At 40.3% G+C, this 14,676-nt stretch overlaps 1 protein-coding gene across 43 annotated transcripts in view; it reads left to right on the top strand.

Moving 5' to 3' along the window:
* Positions 1 to 14,676, top strand: part of LOC137251101 (uncharacterized) — a 641,551-nt gene that overhangs the window by 537,439 nt on the left and 89,436 nt on the right. For 40 of the 43 annotated variants that reach the window (XM_067785126.1, XM_067785125.1, XM_067785121.1 and 37 more), the window contains 2 exons: positions 179 to 1,741; positions 12,011 to 12,959. The exons of 1 other annotated variant lie outside the window; for it this stretch is intronic. In XM_067785126.1, coding sequence (XP_067641227.1) covers positions 838 to 1,741; positions 12,011 to 12,959 — 1,853 coding nt within the window. In that variant the 5' untranslated portion in view covers positions 179 to 837. The remainder of the gene's footprint in view (positions 1 to 178; positions 1,742 to 12,010; positions 12,960 to 14,676) is intronic. 2 more of the 43 variants (XM_067785135.1, XM_067785134.1) reach the window with 1 other exon arrangement.

The raw sequence follows: 14,676 nt of genomic DNA, 5'->3' as shown, positions 1-14,676 counted from the left end.
CTTAAACGAGTAAAAAATATAGTAACGCGCCGGACGCCGCCTCCGCCGCCGCCGCACCGATATTTTTGACATTCAGCGGCGGCGTGCGAAAAAGGACTAAAATCGGCGGCGTATATCTCTAGTATGTACATATGTATGTAAATTAATATATATGTAAAAAATTCGTTTTTCTTTGCAGATATAACCGAAGCTTAGAGTTCATATTCCACACGCACCTCGAAAAAAAAAATCTAATATTCACTAAAATGCCATCAAAACTAATGATATTCAATAGTGCTCGGAAGCGATGATATTAATACAAAAACAAAAAATGATTATTCTCTGCATCTGGCGAATATCGAGCGCGGCTGAAGTGGATAACGGTTATCCAAATATAGGACACGAAAATGCCCTAAAGGACTTAGTCCCAATGCAAATTATGTAAGCAATAGAAAGAGATGCATATATGTATATAAAAGGGTTAAAATACCAGACACTAATTAGCAAAACAATTAGTTGCATATAGCTTACAAAAACGAAAACAACAATAAAAACAAAAATCAAAAGCAAATCACATCATCCGTTAGTAAAATCCAAAGCGCATTTAACGTCTATGGAAATCCAATTGAAGCGACGTCGACCACAGTTACAAAAAAAAACAGCAACAACAAAAACCAGAGCAAACATACCGATTGCAACAACCGCAATCACAATACTACCACCACAAACCGCAACAACAACAACAACACAAACAACTGCAACAAAAACAACAGCAGCAAGAAATCAAGCAAGAACAACAGCCAGAGCAATCACAAAAGCCGACAGCAACAATTTCACATTGTAGTTGTAGTTGTTATAATGACGAAATTAGTTATATGCCTTTTATTTTTCGGACTATTCACCATCCAAACAGTCGGCCATATGAACAGTGACCCAGCGCCAGGTCGCTCACCAGGACCACCTTTCGCTAACAAACGAAGTCAACGCACCGCAGAGGCACCGACCGCGCTGTATGGAAATGTAGCGGTGGATATGGTGACGTCGACTGATGAAGTGACACAGCAAAGGCCAAAGAGCCAAAATCACAATAACAACAATAGCGATCATTATTCAATTACGCACAACGGCACAGAACACAATAACGGCGATTACAATATAAATAAAAATAATAATGAGCAGAATGTGAGTGTAGCTGCAATCAAAAGCAATAACAACAACAACGAACCACAACAACAATTAATATCCCATATCACAGGGACCACAGCAACAACAATAACAAACAGTCACAAAATTAACAGCAATTACAACAAATTATCCACAGGCAATACAGCACATACGTCAGCTGAAACTCTCAACTCTGGCGCACATAGCAACACGCCTCCCAATGATCACACACATGATAAGCTAACACAAATGCTTACGGCATCACGGCTGCGAAATGATGCAGCGCCAACAAATGGAGGGACTGCAAGAGATGTATCAGCTGTCGCGGCGCTAATTGAGCGGCAGACGAAAGTAAATAAAAATAAAAGCAATACGAGATCATGCCATGAGGGATTTAGTGATTTCCTTAACGATGTGGTGGACATAGATGAGGAAGAACAATCGGAAACAAATGGCGAGGATACCTTGGATGATGGGCGTACGGCTGGTGGTGGTGGTTTACATCATGTGGGACATCATTTATCTATAGATTTGCAGTTGGAGCATAATGTCTTCGCAACGTCAGCATCGGGCATCAATTGCGGTTTGATGTATCAAGGTAAGTGGGTTATGTAAAGTGCGTTAGGTTATGTGGGCAGTGGTTTTGCTGAGAGAAGTATTTCCGTTAAAAGAGTTAATGAGAGTGGGGAGGGAGGGAATGGCCTGAAGGTTTAATTTGGCCACAAAAATCGTCCCCGAAATGGTCGAGCTAGCACCTTAATGGTGCTGTGGTACTGGAGCGTACCGGATCTGTATCCGGCAAAGGACCATCACATCGATAACACTCCCCAAAGCCTTCGGAGAGCAACTTTATCGCTACATTAACAACAACAACATAAGGCATGTCTGTTGTGAAAGGCGAAAAAAAACTTACAGAATATAATATTAACATCCCCCAGCGGGTTTGGGGGTCAGAATATACCCGCAGTCGGTACACCTGTCGTAACAGGCGACTAAAATACCAGATTCAAGGGGTTGTGTAGCGCAACCCTTTCAGGTTGCCAGCGCAATATATAGCTTCTCCAAACCCAATTGTCAACCTCACCTATCCGTGGCGAATCCTGTTTCGTTAACAGCCGAGGCTCTGGCGACGAGATGACCAAGAAGGTCGCATGTGGTCATAATAAATCGTTCCCGAGATGTACGGGCTTGGTACCGAAACGTACCGGATCAGCATCCGGCAAAGGACCATCAGCATCGATAACACTCCCCAAGGCCTTCGGGGAGTGTCCTTATCGCTACAGTAACAACAACAACAACATCCGAAAACGACCGCCAGCAACCGCCCAAAACTGCAACACTCACCCAAGACTGTGTTTTGTTTTTGCGGCTACAACAACAACAAAATAGGAAGAGGGTTAAAAAGGCCGAAAATAAAAGAGCGGGAGAGAAGTCGAAAGTGCAGAATATGAGATGAAAAGAAAGGGATGGCGTGTAAAAGTTGAGAAACTGATATAGCGGAACAGTACAAGAAGCTGGAAAGGGAGAGAAAGGCTGAGAGAAATGTGAGGGTCAAGGTGAAAAGGAATTGAAAAAGAACGGGAAAAAGGAAGAAGGGGTGAAGGGGAGTAGGAAGAAATGTAAAAAATAACGAGGAAAAAGAGGAAGAAGATGCGAAAGAGGGGAAGCAAGGGGAAGAGGATGAGAGAAATAAGAGGTATGTAGTTTGAGGAGGCGACAGTGTGCAGACAGAAGAAGCGACTAGCGCGCCTTGCTGAACGGCTATAACCGTTTAAATGGTTAAGCGCCAATTAAGTTAAGTAAAGTTTAAGGTGGTTCGTTAACGGGGTTTTATCTTTTTTCAATAATTTGTATATGAGACTAAGCCGCAGCGTAGTTAGATAGAATACTGCATAGGCTGATGAACACTGATCAAATATATTAAAGCAAGATAGGTCATTGGCGGCCGCCGTGGTGTGTTGGTAGCATGCTCCGCCTAGCACACCGAAGATCCCGGGTTCACGCCCCTGGCAAAGCAACATCAAAATTTTAGAAAAAAGGTTTTTCAATTAGAAGAAAATTTTTCTAAGCGGGGTCGCCCCTCGGCAGTGTTTGCCAAGCACTCCGATTGTATTTCTGCCATGAAAAGCTCTCAGTGAAAACTCATCTGTCTTGCAGACGCCGTTCGGAGTCGGAAAATGAAGAGGAGCACGACGCAAATTGAAAAAGAAGCTCGGCCCAAGTTTCCCCGGATGTTAAGGTACCTTAAATTTTTTTTTAAATAGATCGTTGCTGGGAGTCTAAAAGGCAGGGCGAACTCATCTCTGTGACGGCTTGTTTAACCTTAAAAAAACAGGCTTTCATGCACGGTTCAGACTTAGCCCCAAATGGAGAGCAGACGAAAACAGATAGAATAACTATCTCCTTGAAACACATAGCCTTCAACTTACTCGTCCCAATCAAACGTGTCAGTGGTACGCTAAACATATTCCATCGAGCTCACGAAGTAGACTGAGTGTAACTACGAGCTTATAAGAGTAGTTCAAAACATTTCAATTGATATTCATGGGATTATTATAAAATAATCCTGGGAAAGTTTTCACCCTGAACATTAATTTCACAGAGCCAACAAACAAAGGCCACAGACTTTATCTCACAACGTCAATTAGTTCCTTACTAAAAACGCATTTTTCTATAAAAAGTCACTTTCAATTATTATACTCAGCTGAGCAGAGCTCACCCTGTAACGGCATAAACTAATCGAGATAGATATAGACTTCTATATATCAAAATGATCTGGGCGAAAAAATAAATTTATTTAACCATGTCCGTCCGTCCGTCCCTAAACACGATAAATTGAGTAAATTTTGAGGTATCTTAATGAAATTTGGTATGCAAGTTCCTGGTAACTCATCTCAGATCGCTATTTAAAATGAATGAAATCGGACTATAACCACGCCCACTTTTTCGATATCGAAAATTTCGAAAAACCGAAAAAGTGTGATAATCCATCACCAAAGACTTGGTGAGTGGGTTTGCCCATTTTTAAAAGAAGCTAGTTTAAAAGTTTTGCAATTTGTAATTTGGCATTCGTTGAAGATATCATGATAAAATTTGGCAGGAACGTTACTACTATTACTATATATGTGCTAAATAAAAATTAGCAAAATCGGATAGCGAACAGGCCCACTTTAAAAAAAATGTAAAGGTGAAATTTTAACAAAAAATTTAAGGTATAGTGCAACTAAATACAAAAATAAAAGAAAATTTCGAAATGGGCGTGGTTCCGCCCTTTTTCAATTAATTTGTCTAGAATACTTTTAATGCCATAAGTGGAACACAAATTTACCAATCCTTGTTAATTTGGTAAGGGCATAGCTTCTATGACGATAACTATTTTCTGTGAAAATGGGCGAAATCGGTTGAAGCCACGCCCAGTTTTTATACACAGTCGACCGTCTGTCCTTCCGCTCAGTCGCTAACACGATAACTTGAACAAAAATCACGTACTTATCTGAAATCACTTTATCTTGGTATTAAAAATGGGCGAAATCCAACTATGACCACGCCAACTTTTTCGATATCGAAAATTTCGAAAAAGGAAAAAAATGCCATAATTCTATACCAAATACGAAAAAGGGATGAAAAATGGTGATTGGATTGGTTTTTTGACGCAAAATATAACTTTAGAAAAAATTTGTAAAATGGTTGTGACACCTATCATATTAAGTAGAAGAAAATAAAAAAGTTCTTGGAATTATGGCAGGAATACTGTTCGTGGTATTACATATATAAATAAATTAGCGGTACCCGACATATGATGTTCTGGGTCACCCTGATCCACATTTTGGTCGATATCTCGAAAACGCCTTCACATATACAACTAAGGGCCACTCCCTTGTAAAACCCTCATTAATACCTTTAATTTGATACCCATATCGTACAAGCACATTCCAGGGTTACCCTAGGGTCATTTTCCTACATCGTGATTTACCCTTATTTGACAAAGGCTGAAGGAAAATCGTTCCAAAAAACGTCACCCTTGGTCTACAATTTGGTCGATATTTCCAAAACTTATGTGATATGGAATTAAAAACCACTTATAAACCATCTACGAAACCCTACGAAACCAACGCAGCTAAGCTCAAATGTTCGGTTACACACGAACATAGCCTTCCTTACTTGTTTTCAAATCCAACTTAGACAAATGAATGCATACATACATCCCTACATAAAAGTACAATCCATAATCCCCATTGTATTAGTTGCATTCGCTTGTAGCCAAAAAACCGTTCCGACACTTCTTAGTATCATAATAACTCATAATCTCTTGAGTCCAATATGCTTGAAATATGTAGCTGCTCATTAATAATTGTTCAAATTAATTTCACTTGTGGCAATAAAATTTTTTTTAACAAAATTGTCCTAAGTAAAAGCTACATATATAGCGATGATGTTGGAGGGTTAATGCATAGTTGTAATAGTGGCAAATCAAACGCCATCACACATATAGAAACCGAGCCCTTGAATCGTGGGAAGAGAGAAACTACATCTGAGTACATAAATGTCGATGCCACTTATTGTCATCGCAAATCAATCGATGTTGCAAGTCAAAATGATATTTCCATTTGGTGTTACTCTATTCTACCACACACATATTTTGCTCACAAATACATACATACGAGTGTAAACACACATAGGTATGCATTGAGGTAAGGACGTAAAATAAGGTGGCTTGAAACGATCTCAACAAATGTAACCGACCTCAAGAAAGAATAAGTTTCAAAAAGCCGTAGGTGCTAATAATAAGAATTTCCAAAAAGAAAGAGGTTTCAAAAAGAAACCGACGAGGATATAGATATATATGGGGTATTTTATCCCATTTTTTTTTAAATTCATAACTTTTTTTGATTTGGATGAAAAAATTCTGAAAAACGTCTTTCGTAAGCTAGAAAAAGAAGAAAAACTTTCAGCCAATTCTAAAGGGGTCGGGTTCAAAATTGGTCGAAATGGGATGGAATACCCCATATATATAGATCAAAAAGTAACCAGTTCCAAATAGAAGGGGTTTCAAAAAAGTTACCGACTCCAAAAAGGAACGAGATTCAAACAAACCGGTTCCAAATAAGTAAGTAATAGGTTGCAAAAACAAAGTAATTGATTAAAAAGGAGCCAGAACCGCTGAGTGCCACCAGCAAAGATAAAATAGTTTGTGAACACACAAAACACCTACTAAATAATAACACAGCTAGTTATAGTTAATACTAGCTCCCAAGAGGCACAAACGACGCTGACTTTTCTTCTAATGCCGACAGTCTAATTTCCCAAAGAACGAAAGATAAGGTGGAGGGAAGAAAAGAGCGCGATGGGAATGATGAGAGTGCAGGAAGCGACGAAAGCGGTTTCAGCATAGCCGTGCATATTCGGAGAGTGGCCACGGTAGCGGAATCCAGGGAACGGTGGTAATGGTCGTTTTATCCTTTCCCAAGATGAACGCTTAGAGCTCACGATTCGAGTACGGTGGCGCTCGTGCGGCTCACACATGTCGGTCACGACGGCAAAGTATCTGGATTAGCGATGTACTAACTGGTGGCTAGGGAGACTTCGTACAGATTTTGAATTTGACTCGGCATTCCAATCAGAGATCGGGAGAGATGTGCTCCTCGTCTACTTTGGGGAGGAATGTTCACGCCACATGCTCCTCCGTTTAGTGTTTGCTGGGAAGACCTAGTACTCCCCACAAAGAACTTAATACAAGAGTCTTAACGTTCCTTCGCTTATTATTTTACCTTGCGTTCCAGGCATGGAGCAAGGGAGAGAAGCTTCTTGACTACCATGAGTAAAATGACCGCATCACATGCTATGTCACGCCACTGGTATTTGCTGAGGAAACTTAGCATACCCTCCAGAGAGCTTCGTGCTATCGTTCCTGCGAGGTGCAAAAAAGAGGCCCGTTGCATTTGAATCGGCCTTCCAGTCAGTCGATTTTTATTTTGTTTGGCATTTTCCTAACGGCGGGTATTTGACTAGTTCTGGACCCACCCTGGGGAAGCCCTCACGATGAGGTTTAGTCAAATAAAGGGGTTTCCCAAAGGGAGGAGGGCTAGATCCATGAAAATCTCCCTACTAACCATTGAGACCAAACCTACCTCAGCGAAGTAAGCCTGAAGTGTGAAATTAACTGAACCCAACCCGACTACAAACAGGTCCTGAAAATACTGGCCAAACTATTTTGAAGGCATTTCGATTTGTTTTGTTGAGTTTCCGAGAAGGTGGATAATTGATGTACCTTTGAACGATTTTCCGTTATCCCTTGTCAAATTTGGTTTGTACACAAACCGTCATTACGCTTAGTGTCATGAGTACTCAATCAATAAAAAAGGTCAATTACGCAGACCTGCTCTATTATTCAGAGGCAGTTTATGTACGTGGACGTTGATATAAAGAGAAGCTCCATAGGCTTAACATCCTTGAGTTTTGCTATGATCCTGAAACAGGGTTTTCCAATAAATGTATCCTCCTTCAACAGTGAGTTGATTAGTAACACCGTAGGTGCTCTACCATTTATACCGTAACATTTCATCTGCGACTTGAGGTATGCTGTACCAATCCCATCCGTACGGAACTAATCTTAAAATATCCATTATCCTATAAACACTTGGAGACTGCAAACGCTTTCACATAGTGGTGGGAGATGCTACCTTTGTTGAGCTCTAGGGATGCAACGACCTTTTTGGCTCCTGTGATATCAATTACTGAGTTAAGCGGTGTTAATTCGTCGACTATTGCAGCTCTCTGTACGTAATTATGATGTCTCGGTAATCAAATCAAGAAAACACTGCAAACCAAAATTGATGCTTTCGTGACAGATCCTGTATTCAATAATGCTTCACGAGCCTTCTCGAAAGCGAAGAGGAGCAATCTCTAAAGGGTGAAAGGTGAAATTTTTGTTCACCATAATTCCGCCATTATTTTGGCTAATATTCGTAATGTGTCCTATTTAGTATTCTGCGAACAATGCCACGCCCCTTCTAGAAAACATCAGAGGCAGCTATAGGATATTTGGTAACGACATCAGCCATCTACTTAGATATTCAATAACTGTTATATACAATAGGGGTCGTAATTATGAAGAGAATTTGTTACAAGTTGTAGTGATATGCAGAGAGTAAAGGATAGTGAGAGGAAGAAAGAGAGAGAATGGAGAAACTTGTTGGTATATGCGACCAACTAAGCTGTGGCTGGACAAATTCAAAAAAAAAAATTGTTCAAAAAATACTAGCTAATCTATTATTATTGCCAACATAAATCTGGAAAATTTAAGAAAACTCAGAGAAATTTACATACATACATATACTAAAATATTAGAAAATCTTAATAAAGTACATAAACCAGGTAGATGAATTCACTCATATCTGCATACAAACTCACTTAAGCTTTTTGGTCAAATGCAACAAGCAGTCATTCATTTTCCTGCTCAGCAACTTGAAATGGGCATAGTAAATTGAGATTTGAAATTTTCGAGATGAGAGCCAGAACTGGCAGCAGCACAAATCAAGCCCACAAAGCAATTACACAGCTATGCACTTACTGTCTCTGTAGGTTTATTTGTAGACATTTTAACAGACAGCATGTAAAGGAACGATTGTATGGAAATACAACAAAAATTTTGGTAAAGGTTATGTAAATGGCTATGCTGATTTGAATGTTTAATGGTGAGACAAGGATTTATTGGAAAATTAATTTATGTCCTTGTGGATTTGTCAGTGGCTTTGAGTGTTAAAGAATTCACACAAACACACAAACAATTATATTTCAATGAACTAAAACAATTTCGGTTGCTTGTCTTCACAACGTTGCCACCTATTTGAAATATTCTTTTATTCTGAATTGGAATCCGAAAAGGAATAGGAATAGGAATAAGAATAAGAAAAAGAATAGGAATATGAATAAAAAAAGGAATAGGAATGGGAATAGGAATATGAATAGGAATAGGAATAGGAATATGAATAGGAATATGAGTTGGAATAGGAATAAGAATAAGAATAGGAATAGGTATAGGAATAGGAATAGGAATAGGAATAGGAATGGGAATAGGAATAGGAATAGGAATAGGAACATGAATAGGAATAAGAATAGGAATAGGAATGGGAATAAGAATAGGACTAGGAATAGGAATAAGAATAGCAATAGGAATAGAAATAAGAATGGGAATAGAAATAGGAATATGAATAGGAATAGGAATAGGAACTGGAATTTGAATGGAATAGAAATAGGATACGGAATACGATTAGGAATATGTAAAGGGATAGGAATGGGAGTAGGAAAAGGAATAGGAATGCGAATAGGAATAGGAGTAGAAATAGGAATATTAACAGAAATAGGAATGGGAATGGGTATAGAAGTAGAAATAGGAATTGGAATAGGAACTGAAATTGGAATTGTAGTATAAATAGGAATGGGAATTGGAATAAGAATAGCAATAGGAATAAGATAGGAAAATTAGGAGGAATAGGAATAGGAATATGAGTAGGAATAGGAATAGAAACAGAAATAGAAATAGGAAAGGGGATGGGAATAGGAATTGGGATATAATCAGAAACAAGAATTAGATGCAAAATATGAATAGGAATAGGAGTAAGAATGGAAAGGGAATAAAAAGAAGTAACAAGAGAAAGGGGACGAAGACACGGTGAAAACAAGAAGAGTGGAAATTTAAAAAGGGAGAGTAAAAGAAAACTAAATAATTGAATGCAGGAAAGATAAGAGGAATATGTTTGGGAAAAAATGGAAGAGGGCGGAGAAAGAGATCAGGGACAGGAAAAGAAGGCAGAGGAACAAGTAGTGTGGGATGGGTCGACAGAGGAAGAGAGAGGGGCTATAAGGAAAGGAGTGAAGGTATACAAATGTTTCGTGGGGTAATATAACTTCTATCTAATAGTTCTTGATTAAAATATTACGCGATTGTATTCGACCTAGTCGCAACAGAAATCGCAGTGCAGGCATCACATTACACTTTCCCAATATGTACATCCATGACATAAGTTCTGGTTGTACTGGTTATACTCTTTCCTTTAAATAGCACCAGCAGCTCGCTTGACTGTTTTCCTGATCTGTATTAATCAATTACAACTTAAAGAGACTACCCTAGGTAGTTTTAGTTCTCGATTTTTTTTAAAAAGTTATCTTAGAGATAAAACTGACTTGTTTAGTCTCTATCGTCTTAGTCTTAGCGCTTCTCCCGAAAGCACGACGTAACACAGACCAGATACTCGTCACACATATTTTTTTTGTGGCAGTGGAAACAAACTCCTCCTGTGATTGTTTGGGCTAACTTTCAGACTCTTCGGGTGTGGAGTCCCTTTCCCTTTTAAAACATTGCACTTAGCATTATTTCGAGTACGGATGCGCCTATTTTGAGCTCTGTGGCTGTTCTTGTGCTTCGTCTATATTTTCGCATTAAAGGCATTTCGGGCATTCGACCTTTCCGCCAACGATTAGGACAGCTTCCGCGAATACCATGCAATGAGCTGAAGCTGCTTTCTTCTTAAGCATTGACCCAATTTCCGATTTTGCATAACATCTGCTTAAATTTCTAACGTGACTTTGGACTACGTATATTTGGGACTTATCGACTAATATACAGTTTGTGCAGCCCTTGTGCATACTTCTCGGGTGTGCTCAGGTAAAGTGAGCTTACTATCAAGTTTTACCATCAAATATTTCTTTGAGCTGTTTTTTCTCTTTGTTGCTCCCCAATCGTCATATTAATGATATAAGTCTCAACCTGTTCACATTGCTCCGTTTACAATGTTGCAAGCTGAAGACCATAACCAGTCATCTATTTATCTACTGTGCGCATGACCAGTGCCAGCTCGCAGTTCGTGTGTCTGCAAAGCTTCGAGAAAGGTTTTTTCTAACATGTCCAAATGATGAAGACTGCCGTAGGTGACATTCGCGATATCGTGCCCTAGTGCCGAAAGCTGGACTGATCTGCTATTCTCTTCACTTGTGTTTGACGTGAGTCGTTCGTGCTTAGCGGAGTTCCCTTCCAGGGCGCAAGTCGTATTGAGCTTTTTCCCATTATTCGCGGTACCCATAAAGGGTGAAGATACGACGCAGAATTGAATCTCCTTTAGATTCCATGTTACGAACCGCTGTTTTAAGCTTTTCTTCGTAGAGTTATTTCACTTTGCGAACTTCTTGGGTATCCTCCTTAGGCGGCCCTTTGAGAAACGCAATATCCATATTGAATTCGTCCATCTCTTGGTGCCGTGAATGCAATTTCTTTAGTACTATTTTATATTGTTGTCATCAAAGGTCTCGAATCACTTCCTAGCCAAACGCTTCCAACACACAAGTTTGCTTCAAAGCAGCGCCTTTAGTTTTTGTTTCTCCTTGTGTGCTTTCGACTTTGTATGACCTTATGCCTGCCAAACGCGCCGGTGGCTAGTCTTTGCAGCCTGTGGCATATCCTCTGCAGCTCTTGACTTCATTTCTCCACGAGTATACTCGCTATTAGTCCCGCAGCACCCTGTGGAGTTTCTCTTAATGGAGGTGCTGTTTTAGGCTACAGCTCTAAGCTTGACGATTTTGATTCTTGGGTGGTTTATAGCTTGTCCTTTGCCTCTAGTCGAACTTTTCTTCAGCTCCGCTTCGCCCAAGGTAATTAACTTTTACAAGTTTTGGCTGAAAAATAAATGAATATGGGGAAGTTTCCCCTCATCCGATAGAGCTCTTACAAATTTATTCATAATAGCACAGACATTAACTTTAGATTAGAAATTTTCTAGTTCATAACTCTGCTGGGGCAATTTTATGTGGCCTAATGATTTTTATTGCAAATGACCAATTATTTTCAAATTTTCTTGTTTCATTCCATCTTCAGTGCGTCTGATGACATACGCCAAACCGTCAACACCAAAGGCAGCTTCTGGCCGTGCGACGCGAGCTGATTCCGCACCAATTCAAGCCATAAAATCCAAGACCAACACAGAAGGTGATACCACAGAAAATTCAAACAAAACAAAAGCGAAAATAAATGGCAAGAAAGACGCCAGGGATGGTGACAACAGCAACAACAACAACGATGACATCGAGGATAGAAATGACAATAGCAATAGCAAAGGCGCCAACACCAACAAATTACGCTACACCGGGGAATTTTTCGTGGAAACATTGTCGACGTTAAGCGGTCGAGAACGTGGCAGCTTTGTTGATCATCATCACTCAGTAGTAGGCAACAAGTCGCCAATTTCATGGTTCAGTTCACTTCAACGCAACGATGGCAATCAGCATGGCGCAGCTGGAGCTGACTTTGATGTTAATGATGAGCAGGATGAGACGAGTCGCGATATTGAGTCAGTACGAAATGATTTTGACTCAGCTACATCAACATCAGATGAGGATAATTTTGCTTTAGGCCATGATTATGAAGATATTGGTAATGGTCATGGACATTTCCAGCAACAACAACAACAACAAATATTTGCTACCAAATGGTTGCAGAAAAGTTGGGATAAATCAATGCATCGACGTGCGCAAAACAATAACAACAACAGAAATAATAGTCGCAACTCCAGAAAAAAGTGTCCAGATAATAAATGGCATGGCAAAGCAAATAGTAAACAAACAGAAGATGAAGGAGAGGAAGGAGGGCGTATGAATACAAGCAATGGCAATAGCGATGGAAAACAGCAACGCAGTAGCGGTGTAGGCGTTGGAAGCACCCGGCCGAGTAGTACCCGTGCCGACAGTCCCAATGAAGTGCACACAGAATCTTTGGGTTTTTGGATGCTAAATGAATTGTGCGAGCAGGATGACGCCATTGAGTTCAGGTAAGCAAACTAAATTTCATCTTTAATTTCTTTCCTTTCACTCTATTCATAATGGCATCAAGGCAACAAATTATAAGTATGTTTAAACAGGTGAATAGTAAGACCAAACAGGATATATATAGAGGAGGAAAAAGGATATATCTATCCTCTTTGGAGAGATACATAAACCAGCCAAGGCGAATTCAGTACCTGGTGTTGTTATCCCAACAGCTGGTTGCTTCTTCTTGGTTATTTTCCATATACTTCCATGCCTTGTACTACAATATATCAGTTAATCGAAACCAATGAAAATTTCCTTTTGACTTGACATTCTACTGCACGGCGAATTGGTTGAATTCGCTTTGCCACCACTTGGTATGTATTCGCCTTGTAAACCAGCTATTTCCAGTTTTCTCTGAGTAACACTCAAATCGTTGTTTATCAGTTCTATAAGCTGTGAACAAAATTTTTCGACGGAAGAAGAAATTAAGATAAATTTAACTCTAACAGGCTAGGTTAGGTTTAGGTGGCTGCGCTAGGGCACACTTACGCTAGTGATATTAGGCCCGTTGTGATACCACGAAAATACAACATGACCTGTCCTCTTAGAACCATTTTGAGGACCTGATAAAACTACCAGGTCCTTGACATCATACTCCACAACCTGGCTCAGATTATCTAGAAATGGAGCACCCAGAAAGCGCTGCCGTGCTCCGCTTAGTGCCGCGCAGTTGCAGATGAGATGAATCACCGTTTCCTCCTCCTCATCGTCTTTACAACTCCTGCAGCATCGACGATAAACCGCTCCTAACCTTTCTACATGCTTACCTATAAGGCAATGACCAGTTAGTACCCCCACAAGTGTGGAAATTGTATCCCTACTTAGGTTGTAGACGTAACGGGATCTTTTATGATCCCATTTTGGCCAGGTGTCCTTCGATATACGACACCCCGGTGTTTGTAGCCATCTTTCGTCGCCTTGACGGTGGATGTGTTCTTTTAGCATTAGCTTGAATGTGGCCAGGGTCATACTTAAGCGTTCTTGGTCAGGAAGAATCTGCCTGGTTGTACCCAGCCTAGCGAGTTCATCTGCAATGCAGTTTCCCTCGATGTCCCTATGTCCAGCGGGCCATGTCAGGTGTACACGGTTCTGTTGCGCCATCTCTTGAACAGATCGGCGACAGTTTAGTGCTAGTTCAGAATTGAACGAGTAGGAGCTAAGTGACTTTATGGCAGCCTGGCTGTCGCTGAAAATAAAAATTTCTTTGCCGACATTGTATGTCCCTATCCTAGCTGCGGCTCCCATGATGGCTGAAGCTTCTGCCTGGAATACACTTCATGATGGCTGAAACGTCTGCCTGGAATACACTTGAGTGGTCTGAAGGAGAGCTGGAAGTCAAGTTCCCTTGAGTATACTCCTCCTCCACCTCTACTGTTTAGCTTGGAGCCCTCCGTGTATATGGAAATGCTGCTGTCAATAGCAAAGCACCTATCCGACTCCGAATGTTTATCTTAAGTTGACTTCCGCAACTGTTGTGGTCGCACAGCGATCCGTGCTAGAAGGTAAAAACTGTATTTTTATTATACTAGAGTGTCCTGTGGTCTTGCTGTTCCAACACGACAACTCCCTTAGGCGCAGGGCTGAAATTTCCACCGCGCGATAACCAGCTAGATCTAATGGAACGATGTCAAGAATGACCTGAAGAGCTTCGCTAGGCGTTGTTCTTAGAGCACCGCT

The sequence above is a fragment of the Eurosta solidaginis genome, chromosome 4 (genome assembly GCF_040869045.1).
Source record: "Eurosta solidaginis isolate ZX-2024a chromosome 4, ASM4086904v1, whole genome shotgun sequence".
NCBI lineage: Eukaryota > Metazoa > Arthropoda > Insecta > Diptera > Tephritidae > Eurosta > Eurosta solidaginis.
The sequence above is the reverse complement of the archived record's forward strand: the minus strand, read 5'-3'. Positions and strand labels throughout refer to the sequence as shown.